Raw genomic sequence first — 15,768 nt, 5'->3', positions numbered from 1 at the left:
TAGTGAGCGTATTGGACCTTTGGCCTGTCTCAGAAGAGCAATGCTTGTACTTAACAGTACCTGGGCAACCCCGCCATTCATTTTCTTCATTGCCCATTTCCAGGAGGGAGCTTTCAAGTCAGTCCTGGATTTCTGACATCCCTATTATGCTGCAGTATAGGACGTGCTATACTGATTTCACTGAGCAGAGGCAAAGAATACAAATAACACCTTTAAAAGTTCACACGATGCTCTGGGATGTGAGTTCAATACCAGAGTTGGCCACGAAATTTGAACCCCTCGTTTCCACTGCCGCTGTTTGGTCCTCTCCTTCCCTAAACGTTCCCCCACTCTAGGGGCTTTACATGTATAATAAATATCTAACAGAGAAACATACCTAAAAATTCTCCCCAACCACCGTCCGAAAACAAAACTCCGAGATGAACAGCTAGTACGCATGCGCACTCCACCAGTAAACAAGCCTCCTGACGTCGTAAATTGTATACGCCTGCGGAAAGAGAAAAAAAAGCGATAGTAACAAAAATCTGAAAGTGAGTTGAGGAATACGCATGCGTAGTATGCTAGATCCGGGTACACGGCAGGATGAATGCTACTTTCCAAGATGGCGGCGGAGGGAGGAGGGAAAGAGATGAACGAAATTAAAACACAGTTCACTACCCGGGAAGGTCTTTATAAACTTCTTACGCACTCCGAATACAGCCGCCCTAATAGAGTACCTTTTAATTCCCAGGGTTCCAACCCGGTGAAAGTCTCATTTGTGAACGTGAATGACCAGTCTGGTAACGGGGATAGAATTTGCTTCAATGTGGGCCGGGAGCTCTATTTCTACATTTACAAGAGCGTCAAAAAGGTATTTAGGGTTCTTATTTCGTATCTGGCTTCTAGCTTAGATTTGTTTTCCTGCCTTTATTGGCATGTTTTTGCCTTCCTTTATGTTTCCTTGGCTCCTTATTTGCATGCATGTTGAAGGTGGGCCTGGTTCACCTGCAGCTGGCAATGGCATATGGCTTCAACGCCCTTCTGTTTATGGGTTTGAAGAGAGCAATGCTGTTTTACTTATAGAAGATGAGGAAGAAGTTGAGGCTGTAATTTATTGTAAGTTTAGGCTTTGATATTTGGCTAGGTATATAGACGTTATAACATGTTTGTAAAGTCTTGTGTTATCTATTGAACTGGGTGGTATTCAGTTTTTTTCTTGATAAACGTGTTTAAGATTGTACTAACTTACGTTCTTCTGCTTAGAACATAAGAGTAGCCATACTGGGTCAGACCAGTTGTCCATCTAGCCCAGTATCCTGTTTTCCAAACAGTGGCCAAGCCAGGTCACAAGTACCTGGCAGAAACCTAAATCATGGCAACACTCCATACTACAAATCCCAGGGCAAGCAGTTGCTTCTCATGTGTTTCAATAGCAGACTATGGACTTTTCCTCCAGGAATTTGTCCAAACCTTTTTTAAACCCAGATACTCTAACCGCTGTTATCACATCCTCCGGCAAAAAGTTCCAGAGCTTAACTTATTCGTTGTGAGTGAAAAAATATTGCCTCCTATTTGTTTTTAAAGCATTTCCATGTAACTTCCTTGAGTGTCCCTAGTCATTGTACTTTTGGAATGAGTAAAAATTTACTTCTTCTCGTTCTACACCACTTAGGATTTTGTAGCCCTCAATCATATCTTCCCTCAGCCGTCTTATTACTGGTTAGCTAAAGTTACACTCACTGTTTATGGAGTTTATGAATGGCTGTCTGGTATATTTCCTTAAGCATTAAAGAATAGATGTGTAAAACACAGCTAATATGATACACAACTTTGTTCCGATTTGTGTGTCCAAAAATGCTTATTATGCCTTACAAAACGTAGAGGATAGCTTGCTTAACAATGTATAAAAGAGGTACTGTTACTGTGCCAGAAAATGTTTTTAAAGGACATTAACTAACATGTACAAAGTGTACTTTTGTGAGATTAATGCATATGTCCACGTGACTTTTGTGTTATCTTTTTTGGTAATGTCATTTCTAGAGACTTAGGGAGCTAAATGTTTCTGAAGCTTTCATCTTAATACTTATTAAGATTATAAAGCTTACTACTTTTTTTTGTTTCTATACATCATGGTATTTGTCTGCTTCTTTGTGCTTCCAGCTCACTCAGAAATTCAACTTATCTAGCCCACCCATTGCACTGTCCATGTGTCAGGGCTGCTCCTGACCATCCTCCAACTGTGGGCCCTAAAGAGGAAATTCTATAAGTGGGAGCCTCCATTTAGGTGCTCTGAGCCATCTAAGTGCCTACTTCTGTTATACAATACTAGCATATCCCAGTATTAGCGTGCCTAACATTTAAGAGCTCACAGTTACACCAGCCCTAGAGCTGGCGTAAGTGTGGGCACCTAAATGCAGCAGGGAAACCTCTGTAATTCACCTATATAAGTGGGAGTCATGTCTAAGTTTCACTCATGCTGCTCCCTTGCATACACTCCCCTTACAAATATGTGCTGCAGATACACGTATAAGTGCTGGTATTCTAAACATAGAAATTTAAATGCCTAGGCTATAGAATTGCCCTTCACATTCAGACACTAGGTGTTGATATTGCCGTAGAGGTTTTGGATGTGTCTCTACAGTTTAGATGGCCTGAGCTTGATAATTGAATGCAGATTCCTCTGCATGAGCTGCTAAGCTAGCTTTTTATTTTTGTTTCAACCAGTGAGTTCTCTGGGTAAACAGTATTGTTCTTATGAATTCTTAATATAATGTTTTGCTTAAGTTATTGATTCTGTACCTAGTTCTTTGTTGGTCTTCTCCATAATGTTCATTTTTACACCAAGTGAATGCTATAAGGTTATGAATCCCTTTAAAAATGAGTGCCTTCAGAGAGAACTAATTTGGTTGCCTGTACCTATAGTAAGTTATGGCTTGTTATTCTGTATCCCTTTTGTTCACGAGATTCCAGTATATTCTTTGAATTTAGTCCCTGAATTCTTGTCAGTCTTTAGAATCATGTGCAGTTCTGTTAGTATTTCACAACTTGAAGTACAGAATATTTCCAGATATATATTCTTTTTTTTTGTTTGTAATAGAGCTGTTTTGTTTTTATTTAACTAGTACAAACCAAAGTGGTGATGGCAGATTAGAAGAGCAAGCATAAATACATCATTATTTAATACATAATAGCCCAATACAAAAATATGTTAAACATTGAATAACTATTTTATTTCACAGTTTATATTCCACCTTTATTCAGGTTGGATCACAATAAAACATACATAAAATCAACAAAAACATTTCATAACTTTCAAGAAAACATCATATATATCCTGCTAATGACAAGATAAGCAACAAATTCTAAATCCATTTATTAATAGTAAATGGTACTTTAACTTTTTCTGACAAGCCAAGGAAGAATCCAGTTGACAGAGTTCAATAGACAGAACATTCCGCAAAATAAGGCCTGCTATAGCAACACCTTGACTGTGTTTCTACTAAACAGGCTCCTTAACAGCCAGGAGTCTCAGCCAGACCACAAATGGTGGTTTGTTTTTTTAAAGTTGTATATAGTATAATTTGTAGAGAGTTTTGAAAAATAATTTTATGGATATAAGTTTATTAGAGCACGTAGTGCGCAGGGCTTTAGTAATCATTAAAAAAATATTAATCCCAGGGAAACTTGCCAGAAAAGTTATGCTTTTTATTAGGCACAGAAAAGTGTACCCTACCGTAATAAATACTAACTTAATTTAATTCTGTCTTTGAAAAGGCAGGTTATAAATCAGGAAGAAAATAAGACATGAATTATCCAAAGAAGGTGGTGCATCTGAGCTATCAAGATTTAACTTGCATAGTAATGATCTTGAAAGTTTTTGTACATTCTCATTGGCAGGAATTGAAAAATGTGCTTGTGTGAGCAGGTTTACTTTGCCATTGAGAGAATCAGCAAATACTACTGCTGAAGAACAAGAAGGTGGGCTATGGAGAACCTGTCTTAGATCTTACTCCTCTGGCATTCCTTATTTAATATAATTTGGCTGCTGGGACGGTCTCTGACCTGGAAGTGAGCTCTTGTCTGCCATATACTGAAGAAACTCATGTCTGATGATTCTTCTGTTACTTCCAACTGTCTCAGACTCAATCTTTTTTTAAATCTAAGTTTACAGAGAAACTAGTTTTCTCCTGGGTTTCTAACCGTGTAGAACATTCTGATAACCTTCATCACTTACCAATCAGGATTTAGAGTTGGACATATTACTGAGACTGTGCTGACTGTCCTCTTGAATGAGATCACAGTATACTTGGTGCAGGGGAAGGCAGTCTGGGTGATGTAACCCACAGCCAAATATGGCTGTGACTTACATCACCTAAGACTGCCTTCCTTCACCGAGTATGCTGTACATCTCATTCAAAAGGTTGTTGAACATAGACAAGCAAGGAGGGACATGAAAGTACATTAAGTGCATCAGTATTGCCACACTGGGACAGCAAAGGTCCATCAAGCCCGGCATCCTGTTTCCAACAGTGGCCAATCCAGGTCACAAATTTTATGCAGGTTACATGTTTCCTTATGGCTTCATGAATGTTTGCAACCTTACCAGGATGCCGTTCTTGAGATTTTGGTGGTTTTTTTCTTGGGTTAGAATCGGATGTTGGTTTCTTATATTAGTTTCTTATTGCCCTTGTATCTGGAGACATGTTGGCTTCCTCAGCTAGTGGCCCATCATTTTTCACATGGGTTAAGACCAGATAAGTTACATTCTGATCCCATGAACTCTGGTTTTGTTTTGTTTTTGGTGGGGGTAGGGGTTTCTATAGGTCTATTACTGCTTGGATGTTATCTTGACTCTAGGGTTCCTGCTATCCCAGATGTCGCCTCTCCTTTTAGAGTGGTCACCACAGTTGTGTTCCTTAGACCGCTAGGCTACTGGTTTTGGCTGATCTGCATCGAGGATGAACATATCTCTGATTCAGGGCCTACTGTGAGTCAGCTGGAGTACATTCTCAGGTTCCTCAAATGCAGTGATTTGACTGTTGCACTGCAAGTTTCAGCTTCTTTTCAGCATAATGATGCTGCCAGGTTAGTCGGTCATTGAAACATCGGTGTTACTCTTGTCTTCTGTTGGTGCAGCATGATCAGGCATCTGCCGATGGAGATGTCTGCTCTCCTCATAGGTTTGGCAGTCAGTAGCCTCGAGAAGCTGTTATCCTCCCTGGTGAGTTGGGGAGTCTCCTGTTTGATTGCCCTCCCTTGCTTTGGTGAGGCCAGCTGGTCTAGTGGATGGAGAGGCTCAATGTTTGGTTCTGTTCCAGTTTGCATTGGGTGTCCTTGTTCTGTGGTGCAGTATCTGGTTGTGGGGTAATTTCTTCCTTTTCTCAAGCTGATAGTTCTTTTCTTCCAGGTGCAATGGCCGTGTCCAGTTCATTTATGTTCTTTGGTGTGGCTCTGGTGAGGCACCTGTTAAGACGGTGGCGTTTTTTCTGTGGAAGTGATGGTTAGTAAACTTGCTTCTGGGCATCACTCTTCTTGTTTGCCTGCTGTCATATATCGGGACATTCCAGAGATCGATGTGATGGTCATGGGTTTGCTCGGTCCTGTTCTGTGGGGTCTCATGGGATGTTCAGGAGATTTTTGATTAATTCTTTGTTACAGAATGGTTAATTTGGAGAATAGCCTTTGTTTCCCTTTCAGGTGGCAGTGCTGGCTTCTTTCAGGATTCCCCTTGGGTCTCTTTACGAGTCTTTTGGATGTTGTGAGGTGTTAATTCTCTTCAATCTTTAAAGGGGTTCTTTCTTCACTCGTGATTTCAATCTTAGATTTTTCGCTCTGCTTCATCCTTTTTTCTTTTTTTTTTTTTCTCCTCTCCCTTCTCTTTATTTTGGGGGGGGGGGGGGGGGGGGGGCTTCCTCTGCAGATGGGATTGTGTGTATGTTGCAGGTCCATGCAGATGTAAGGTGGACCAGTTCCTTTCTGTCATCAAAAGGTCTGGTTGTCCTTTCATATTTCCGGTTTATGGTCCTTATTCCTCTAGGCATTGCCTGGGATTCTCAGGATCACTGTTCCTCAATTTAAGTTGTCTGTGCACACAGTGGGGTAGCTGTCCCTGTGTGATTAGAGGGAGAGTGACGAGGCCCGGAGGGGTCTGAGGTGGCCCTTGTTTGGTGACTTGACAGCTCATTTGGTTCTGTCTTGTTTCAGAGACTTTTTCTTTCTCGTTTCCTGAGAAGGCAGGTTTCCTTTTAAATGGAGCATTCTCCAGTGCCATTGGTGAAGGTTGGCACATCTGTGCTCAGGGATTCCTGACAACTTTTGTTGTTTGGATTCTTGAATAGATGTCCAGTTTTTGGTCAGGAGCTTGTTACAGTGGTTCTGTTCGGTCCCTCCCATGGATTACTGCTCTGGTACTTCCCATCAGTCATTCTGGGCCAGTCCGGAGGGACGCTAAGGAAGGAGAAATTAGGTCCTACCTACTAATTTGCTTTCCTTTTGTCCCTCTGGACTGGCCCAGATCTCTCCCTATGTGGTTTTGGTAGTTATGGTAGTTCCGTGAGCTATTTGGGGAAAAAAAAACCAGCAACAAAGAGACCAATTACACAACTGGTACTACATGGTTGCACATAGGTACCTTACTGATATTGATCTCAATTTTGGGTAGTTGAATTATTTAACAGTTGCCAGCAGTGGCTCTCTTTGTTTGTAGGTGGCTGTGTAAACCAACTGGCACACAGATGTCTGGTTTCTATTTTTCCTGCTACTTTGATGCATTAATACTGAGGCTTCCAGGAGGCTGAGCAGGGCACTTATTGGCTGGCTCAAAATCAGTTTTCTCAGTCTCTACCCGCTGGTAGGCATGCATAACCTATCAGTCATTCTGGTCTGGTCCGGAGGGACTAAAGGAAAGCAAATTAGCAGGTAGGACCTAATTTCCCTTTAGAAAAGGTTCAAAGAAGAGCAACCAAAATTATAAAGGGGATGGCACTCCTCTCATATGAGGAAAATCTAAAGAGGTTAGGGCTCTTCAGCTTGGAAAAGAGACGGCTGAGGGGAGATATGATTGAGGACTGCAAAATCCTGAGTGGTGTAGAACGAGTAGAAGTGAATCTTTGTACTTTTTGAAAGAATAAAAAAAAAAGTCTAGGGGACACTCGAAGTTACATGGAAACACTTTTAAAACAAACAGGAGGAAATATATTTTTTTCTCAACAAATTGTTAAGCTCTGGGACTCTGTTAGCATATCTGGATTTTAAAATGATTTGGAGAAGTTCCTGGAGGAAAAGTCCATTGTCTGCTATTGAGCTAGACATGGGGAAGCCACTGCTTGCCCTGGGATTGGTAGCATGTTTAGCCTATCTTTCCATTTTCAAAAAAGAACAGTGAATTATTGAGGTGAAACACTAAATAAGGAAGAGGAGAAAGGAATAAGCAATGTTTTATATTATCAGTATAAGTATAGAGGCATATTTCAGTAGAATCAAACAGACCTTTTAAGGTAGACATAAAAACATTAAATAAAACTGGGGAAAGCGGGGAGCCCTGAGGCACCCCACACATAGCCTGCCAAGGCTTAGATGTTTCAGTTCCCACCTTCACTCTCTCTGTAAGACCTAAACTTCAAAAAAAAAACCTTCAAACCAAGTTATTACTTTCCCTACAATTCCAAACTCTCCTAATAAACATAACAAAAATTCAAGATCAAGGACATCAAAGTCTGGTATCGTATATCAAACTGGTGGAGGGATAGCATTATATGTTAAGGTGGGCCTTGAATTGAATAGATTAAAAATTCTGCAAAACACAAAACACATCTTGGAATCCTTATGGATAGAAATTCCATGGGTAAAGGGGAAAAGGATAGTGATAGTATACTACTATTCATCTGGCCAGATTGAACAGACTGATGCAGAAATGTTATCAGAAATTAGGGAGGCTAACAAAATGGGTAACACAATAATAGGTGATTTCAAATACCCTGATATTGACTGGGAAAATGTAACATCAGGGCATGCTGGGAGGTAAAATTCCATGCTGAAATTGAGGACTGTTTTATGGAGCAGCTGGTTAAGGAACAAGCAAGAAAGGGAACATTTGTAGACTTAATCCTTAGAATGCATTATCTGGTTCAGGAGGTAATGGTGATGGGGCTATAACATGATCAGATTTAATATAATCTCCAGAGTAAGTTAGAGAATAACATGGGGATGGGAACTCATGATAAATCCGTGGTAAAAAAAAAAATTACATTTACTGTGGATGCTGGAGCAAAACAATGTAACCAGCCCATGGGAAAGATAAGAAGCCTTGCTCCTGCGGTAAAACACCCCTCCCCCTATTACCACTCAGGGGTTCCATCTCTGTGTTTTCTTCCTCCCGCTGCAATATTTTCCTTGTGGAGCCTACCTGCAGCCACCAATAGGATCCCCACAGGCCTGCTCCAAGGCCTTCCCTCTGCCGGGTCCTGCCTTCTGATACAGCTTCCTATTTTGCGAAAACAGGAAATTGCATCAGAAGGTGGGACCCAACAGAGGGAAGGCCCTGGAGCAGGCCAGTGGGGATCCTGTTGGTGGCTGCAGGCAGGCTCTATAAGGTAAATAAGGAAGCCAAACTGCTGGACACGCGGGAGCAAGTGCAAGGTGATGCATGTGGGAAAAAAGAACCCGAATTATAGCTACGTCATGCAAGGTTCCACGTTAGGAGTTATGGACCAAGAAAGGCATCTGGTGTCGTCATCGATAACACACTGAAACCCTGCTCAGTGTGCTGCTGCGGCTAGGAAAGCGAATAGAATGTTGGGTATTACTAGGAAAGGTATGGAAAATAGGTGTGAGGATGTTATAATGCCGTTGTATCGCTCCATGGTGCAACCGCACCTTGAGTATTGTGTTCAATTCTGGTCGCCGCATCTCAAGAAAGATATAGTACAATTAGAAAAGGTGCAGCGAAGGGCGACTAAAATGATAGCAGGGATGGGACGACTTCCCTATGAAGAAAGACTAAGGAGGCTAGGGCTATTCAGCTTGGAGAAGAGACGGCTGAGGGGAGACATGATAGAGGTATATAAAATAATGAGTGGAGAGGAACAGGTGGATGTGAAGCGTCTGTTCACGCTTTCCAAAAATACTAGGACTAGGGGGCATGCGATTAAACTACAGTGTAGTAAATTTAAAACAAATCGGAGAAAATCTTTCTTCACCCAACGTGTAATTAAACTCTGGAATTCATTGCCGGAAAATGTGGTGAAGGCGGTTAGCTTAGCAGAGTTTAAAAAGGGGTTGGACGGTTTCCTAAAGGACAAGTCCATAAACCGCTACTAAACGGACTTGGAAAAATCCAAAATCCCAGGAATGTTTGTACGTTTGGGAAGCTTGCCAGGTGCCCTTGGCCTGGATTGGCCGCTGTCGTGGACAAGATGCTGGGCTCGATGGACCCTTGGTCTTTTCCCAGTATGGCATTACTTATGGCTGGAGCTCAAGGAAGGGACAGAGGTGCAAGACCCACTTGGGGGGGGGGGGGCTGGCTGGAGCAAAAGGGAAGGGAGAGAGGTGCTGGAGCAGAAAGGAAGGGAGTGATGTGCTGGAGCTGGTGGGAGGGGGGCTTGAACTGGAGGGAAAGGGTGCTATGGCCATGGGATTGGGGGCTGGAGGGAAGGGAAAAGAAATTAAGAATCAAGGGGATAAAGGAAGAGGGAGTGAAATACTGAACATACAGCGGAAGGAGGAAAGAGAGGGAGAGAGATACATTGGTGTGTGGAAGGAAGAGATAGGAGAACCTAGAAACGGGGTAGAGGATGGGCGTAGAGGGACAGGGACACAAAGGGGAGATGCTGCATGCAGATGGTATAGGGATACAGTAGAATAATGCCAGACATGGGGGAGGGTATATGGACACAGAGGAAGATTCTAGACATGGAGGAGAATAGGAACACAGAAAAGAAATGCTGGACTTTGGGGGCATAGGGACACAGAGGAGTGATGCTGGACACAGGGGGAAGGGATAGTGATATAGAGTGGTGGTGATGATGAATGCTGGGAGATGCTGGACAGGGAAGTATAGGGGACACAGAGAAGGGAGATGCTGAACATGGGGGAAGATGGGTCACAGAGATTGAAGGTGGATGGTGAGCCTGGAGAAAGAAGAAATGTTAAATGGTTAGGAGACCCTGGTGAGTGAGTTAAGAGAAGATAAAGGGAAACAGGAACCAGAGCCTGGGACCAACATGATTTGAAAAAATGACCAGAAAACAAAAGGTAGAAAAAATATAGTTTTATTTCTTTTTTATTTCTGTTTTGTAATTAGAATATGTGAAACAAGCCGTTAAGCCCATTAAAACGGGCAAGAGTTTTTATTTCTGAAATGTAATTTAAAAGTTGATGAACGTAATGTGAGTTGGTCTATAGTACACTTTTATATACTACTAGTAAAAAAGGCCCGTTTCTGTGAGCAATGAAACGGGCACTAGCAAGGTTTACTTGCGGCAGCGTGGGGAGGGTGCAGGTGGGTAGTTTTTTTTTTTTTTTTGGCGGGCGGCAGCTTCGGGGTCCCGGCGGATCAGGTGTTCGGATGGCACTCCTTCCCCTGCGTAGCTCAGTGTTTATCGCTGTGCGTCAGGGGGGGGGTGGAGGCCCTGCGTAGGCCGGTATTTCTCGCAGTACATGGGGGGGGTAGCGTCGGAGGGCGGTGGAACTGGCGATTGACTGAGTGTCATAGCCCCGCCCTCCACATCATCATGTTGTGATGCGAGGGCGGGGCATACACTCATGGGATCTTGCAACTACAAATTTGCATTTAGAATGTTGGGGGTGTGGATGGGGCGTGGCTGAGGGCGGGTCTATGAGTGAGAGAGAGAGTGAGTGGTGCTGACAGCCTAGAAGACTACAAGGCTTCAGTGTTTCCCTGCCACACAGTGAGGTTCAGAACGTTGGAGGTGAGAATTATTTATATAGATTGTGCTTTGTGTAAACAGCATTAGATCCTTCAATTAATTTACCTTGTCCTCTTTAACTAAAACTTTTACATCTGAAACGTAGCGTATGCGGGTGGATCCACTTAGTTCGGGTCCGGTGTGCAGCGGCGTTTGCGTGGCGGCGTAGTGGTCTCCATGTCTTTGTTGTCTTGCGGTTTCCTGTTTGTTCTCCGCCGCGGTCCCACACAACTTTCCATTTGGCTGCCTTGCTCTCTCCCTTGCCCTTCCTCTATGTCCAGCAACCCTCCTCTCCTGGCCTCCCCCCCCCCCCCCCCCCCCCGTGCAGCAACTCTCCTCGCCACCAGGTTCCCTGCAGTGACATTGCATCGATCTGCAGTGGTTTAACATGTAGGTGAGAGACGCCATCATGTCAGTGCAGGGGGCCCAGCATGGAGGGGGTGGGTGCGGCGTCGTGGAGGGTTTTGCGGCAACCTCATGGGGGTGTAGGTGTGGGAGCGGCGGCGTAGTTATTGAGCCCTTCACGGAGGAGTGCGGCAGTGGCGACGTCATGGAAGGGGGGTGGAGGTAGGTGCTCCTGCGGATGTGACCTCGGGGAGGGTGTTGGAGGGTGTAGCGCTTGCGGCGTTGACCTCGTGGGGTTGGAGGGGTGGTAGTGGCGGCGTAGTGGGTGTAGTGACGCAGGCGTGTCACGTCAGTCACAGGTCATTTATTAGAGAGATTTCGAAATATGTGTCCTTCCAGAGCTGGTGTTAGACATGGATGGGGCCTAGGGCAGAAATTTGGGAGGGGACCCCAAAACCCAGGTCATGCCTTTTTCAGATTCCAACAGGCTTAGGCTCTCTAGCCAGGGGGCAGTTATCCTAATTGCACTTCTCCTACACCATCCCTGGCATGCATGATCTTTATATTTTGTACAATATTGGAGGACATTCATTTCTTTCTATTTCTTTGGTGTGGCAGCTTGAAATTTTGGTTTAATTTATGTTTATCACTTTTAGTTAGCTATGTTCTGTGTGTGTGACCAAGGTATTATGTTAGCATGAATTTTCTAGTAGTATTCTGTAGTAATTTGGCATGTTCAGTTTTCCTGGTAGTGGAGGGGATATTTGTGAGGGGAGAGAGGAGACTAGGGTTTTATTGATCCTTGTTCTGTATTTGTGATTTATAAAATGGCAGTTGTACAGAATATTGTTTTATACTTTAATAAAATGCTTTAAATATAAAATCCTAACTATGCGAGGCTTCTGCAGATGGGATCAGTCGTAGTTTGCTAGTTTGGGGATGAGGGCAGATATTGTGGGGACGGGACAGGAGCAAACTTTGTCCTCTAGATTAAGTACACAAAAGAAATCTAACACGTTAGCATTTGACTTTCAAAAAGGAAACTCTGGTTAAAAAAAACAAAAATTTAGAGGAGCAGCTGCAAAGGTCAAAAATTTACATTGGGCATGGATGCTATTAAAAAAAACATCCTGGAAGCCCGGACCAGATATATTCCAAGTATTAAAGGAGAAAGGAAGGCCAAATGAAGCCATCAAGGTTAAAAAGTGAAGTGAAAGAAGCTATTAGAGCTAAAATAAAATCCTGCTGAAAATGGAAAAAGGATCCGACTGAAAATAATAGGGAACAGCATAAGGAATGACAAGTTAAATGCAAAGCACTGATAGGAAGGCAGAGAGATGTAGAAAAAAAATTTGCATTGAAGTGCTTTGAAAATATGCCTCATAGTAAAAACGTTTTTTTAAGGTATATTAGAAGCAAGAAGCCACTAAAAGAATCAGTTGGATCAGTGTTTTCCAAGTCTGGTCCTGGAGTACCCCTTGCCAGTCAGGATTTCAGGATATCCACAATGAATATGCATGAATGAAATTTGCATATAATGGAGGCAGTGTATGCAAATCAAGTTCATGCATATTGTGGATATCCTGAAAACCTGACTGGACTTGGGGTACTCCAGGACTGGACTTGGGGAAACACTGTGCTAGATGACCAAGGGGTAAAAGGGGCACTTGAAGACAAGGCCATAGTGGAGAGATTAAATTAATTCTTTGCTTCAGTCTTCACTGAGGAAGATGTGGGAGAGATGCCAGTGCAAGAAATGATAATCAGTGCTGATAGAAACACAAACCTGTAAACCAGGAAGATATAATTTATTTATTTCAAAAGGTTCCACTCCACACAGTCCTTCAACTCTAAGTACATAAGTAATGCCATACTGGGAAAAGACCAAGGATCCATCGAGCCCAGCATCTTGTCCACGACAGCGGCCAATCCAGGCCAAGGGCACCTGGCAAGCTTCCCAAACGTACAAACATTCTATACATGTTATTCCTGGGATTTTGGAGTTTTCCAAGTCCGTTTAGTAGCGGTTTATGGACTTGTCCTTTAGGAAACCGTCCAACCCCTTTTTAAACTCTGCTAAGCTAACCGCCTTCACCACATTTTCCGGCAATGAATTCCAGAGTTTAATTACACGTTGGGTGAAGAAAACTTTTCTCCGATTTGTTTTAAATTTACTACACTGTAGTTTAATCGCATGCCCCATAGTCCTAGTATTTTTGGAAAGCGGATAACAGCATTACAAACACAATAAGAGCCTGTTTAAAATAGGCCCCTTAGATTCAAAACTATATAAAGAAGAAAGGTCCCACTGAACTTTCTTTCTGAGACGTTCCGAGAGAAGTGAACATTTCTCTGGTAAGTGAACGCTATTTTGCTTTGTGCTTTGGAAACTTAAAGATTGGGGTTTAAAGGAGGAACTGTAGGTTAGTGTTAGGCAAAATAAAAATATAAAAAGCAAATTTTATCAACTAATCTCCATAGTCTTTTCCACTTAGTTTTAAAAACTTCGTACCACATCATTAACAGGATCTAGTTTAGTCTTCCCACCCACCCCTAGGACAACTCTTCATTTATAGTCAGTTATTGTAATTAGGGTAACAAGCAAGGAGTTCTCTTACAGAGTTTTAAATACATTTCATTACCATCTAAGAAGGAAACACTAACTAAATCATACAATATACTATATAAACTAAAAGACGCTTTTATATTAGGCTAATAGCCTTAATACTGTAGCAAGTTTTTTAAATTATTGAAAAACTCCAAAACACTAAGATGGAGTCAGCAGTCCAGCAGCGAGAGGGGGTTAATCCAGTCTTCAATCGAGTGTCACCTGTATGATTATCTCCCAGTTGGTGAGATGTCATATGTGTGTGACCAATGCAAAGAGCACCTAGCTCTCAGGGAACGTGTCCATTCTCTTGAGGCTAGAGTAGCAGACTTGGTGGAGCTGAGGGAGACAGAGAGGTACATAGAGGAGACCTACAGGGATGTTGTAGAGAAGTCCCACCTCCAGTCTGGTAGCCCTTGTGCTACCTTGGAGGAGGGAGGTCTCCTAGAAGGAGAGCATCACCCTGGTGAAGTAGGAAGTACTCCTGTAGCCAGGACCTGCCCACCAGGGGATGTACTATCCTCTTGCACCGAGGATATGTCTCCAAGTGCTGCCCAGGAGGGAAAGGTTAGGACAGCTGTTGTAGTTGGTGATTCGATCATTGGATATATAGATAGCTGGTGGATGTGAGGATCGCCTGGTGACTTGCCTGCCTGGTGCGTCACCTAGATAGGATTTTAGATAGTGCTGGGGAGGAGTCGGCTGTCTTGGCACATGTGGGTACCAATGACATAGGACGTGAGGATCGCCTGGTGACTTGTCTGCCTTGCGCGCCACCTAGATAGGATTTTAGATAGTGCTGGGGAGGAGTCGGCTGTCTTGGTACATGTGGTTACCAATGACATAGGAAAATGTGGGAGAGAGGTTCTGGAAGCTAAATTTAGGCACTTGGGGGTAGAGAGCTCAAATCCAGATCCTCTAGGGTAGAATTTTCTCGAAATGCTAAAACCCCGTTCACCGTGCAGTGGCCCAAGAAGACAGGTAGAGCGCCGGAGTCCTCAATGCGTGGATGAGACGGTGGTGCAGGGAGGAGGATTTTAGATTTGTTAGAACTGGGCAACATTCTGGGGCAGGGGGAGCCTATTCTAGAAAGGATGGGCTCCACCTTAACCAGGGTGGGACCAGGCTGCTGGCATTGGCATTTAAAAAGGAGATAGAGCAGCTTTTAAACTAGAAATGGGGGGGGGAAGGCCGACAGTCACTCAAAAGCGCATGGTTCGAGATAAGGTATCTTTCAAAGATATCACCAAAACAGGGAAGATAGGGTATCCTGATAGTGAGGTTGCAAAAGAAACTGTAGTAGATCAGGTGTCCCTAAATAAAAATAAAAATCAAACAAAAGATTGCAAATTAGTACTGTCAAGTACTAAGCATGATATAAATAGGAGCAACAAACACAGTTTGAAATGTCTATATGCGAATGCCAGGAGCCTAAGAAATAAGATGGGAGAGTTAGAATATATTGCACTAAATGAAAAATTAGATATAATAGGCACCTCTGAAACCTGGTGGAAGGAGGATAACCAGTGGGACACTGTCATACCGGGGTACAAATTATATTGTAGTGATAGGGTGGATCGAATTGGTGGAGGGGTAGCATTGTATGTTACGGAGAGCCTTGAATCAAATAGATTGAAAATTCTGCAGGAAACAAAACACTTCTTGGAATCACTGTGGATTGAAATTCCACATGTAAAGGGGAAAAGGATAGTGATAGGCGTGTACTACCGTCCGCCTGGCCAGGATGAACTGACGGATGCAGAAATGTTAAAGGAAATTAGGGACGCAAACAAACTGGGCAACACAATAATAATGGGTGATTTCAATTACCCTGATATTGACTGGGTAAATGTAACATCGGGACACGCTAGGGACGTAAAATTCCTCGATGAAATCAAGGACAGCTTTATG

At 43.0% G+C, this 15,768-nt stretch overlaps 1 protein-coding gene across 5 annotated transcripts in view; it reads left to right on the top strand.

Annotated features, from left to right (window-relative positions):
• The first annotated feature begins 562 nt into the window (after positions 1-562).
• Positions 563-15,768, top strand: part of WDR20 (WD repeat domain 20) — a 78,125-nt gene continuing 62,919 nt past the window's right edge. For 3 of the 5 annotated variants that reach the window (XM_030215422.1, XM_030215424.1, XM_030215423.1), the window contains exon 1: positions 584-850. In XM_030215422.1, the coding sequence (XP_030071282.1) occupies positions 587-850 (264 nt within the window). In that variant the 5' untranslated portion in view covers positions 584-586. Of the gene's footprint in view, positions 851-15,768 lie in introns of all 5 variants that reach the window. The other 2 variants (XR_003943455.1, XM_030215421.1) reach the window with 1 other exon arrangement.

This window comes from Microcaecilia unicolor, chromosome 9 (assembly GCF_901765095.1).
Source record: "Microcaecilia unicolor chromosome 9, aMicUni1.1, whole genome shotgun sequence".
NCBI lineage: Eukaryota > Metazoa > Chordata > Amphibia > Gymnophiona > Siphonopidae > Microcaecilia > Microcaecilia unicolor.
Note: the sequence above shows the minus strand (reverse complement) of the source record. Positions and strands in the feature narration are given on the sequence as shown.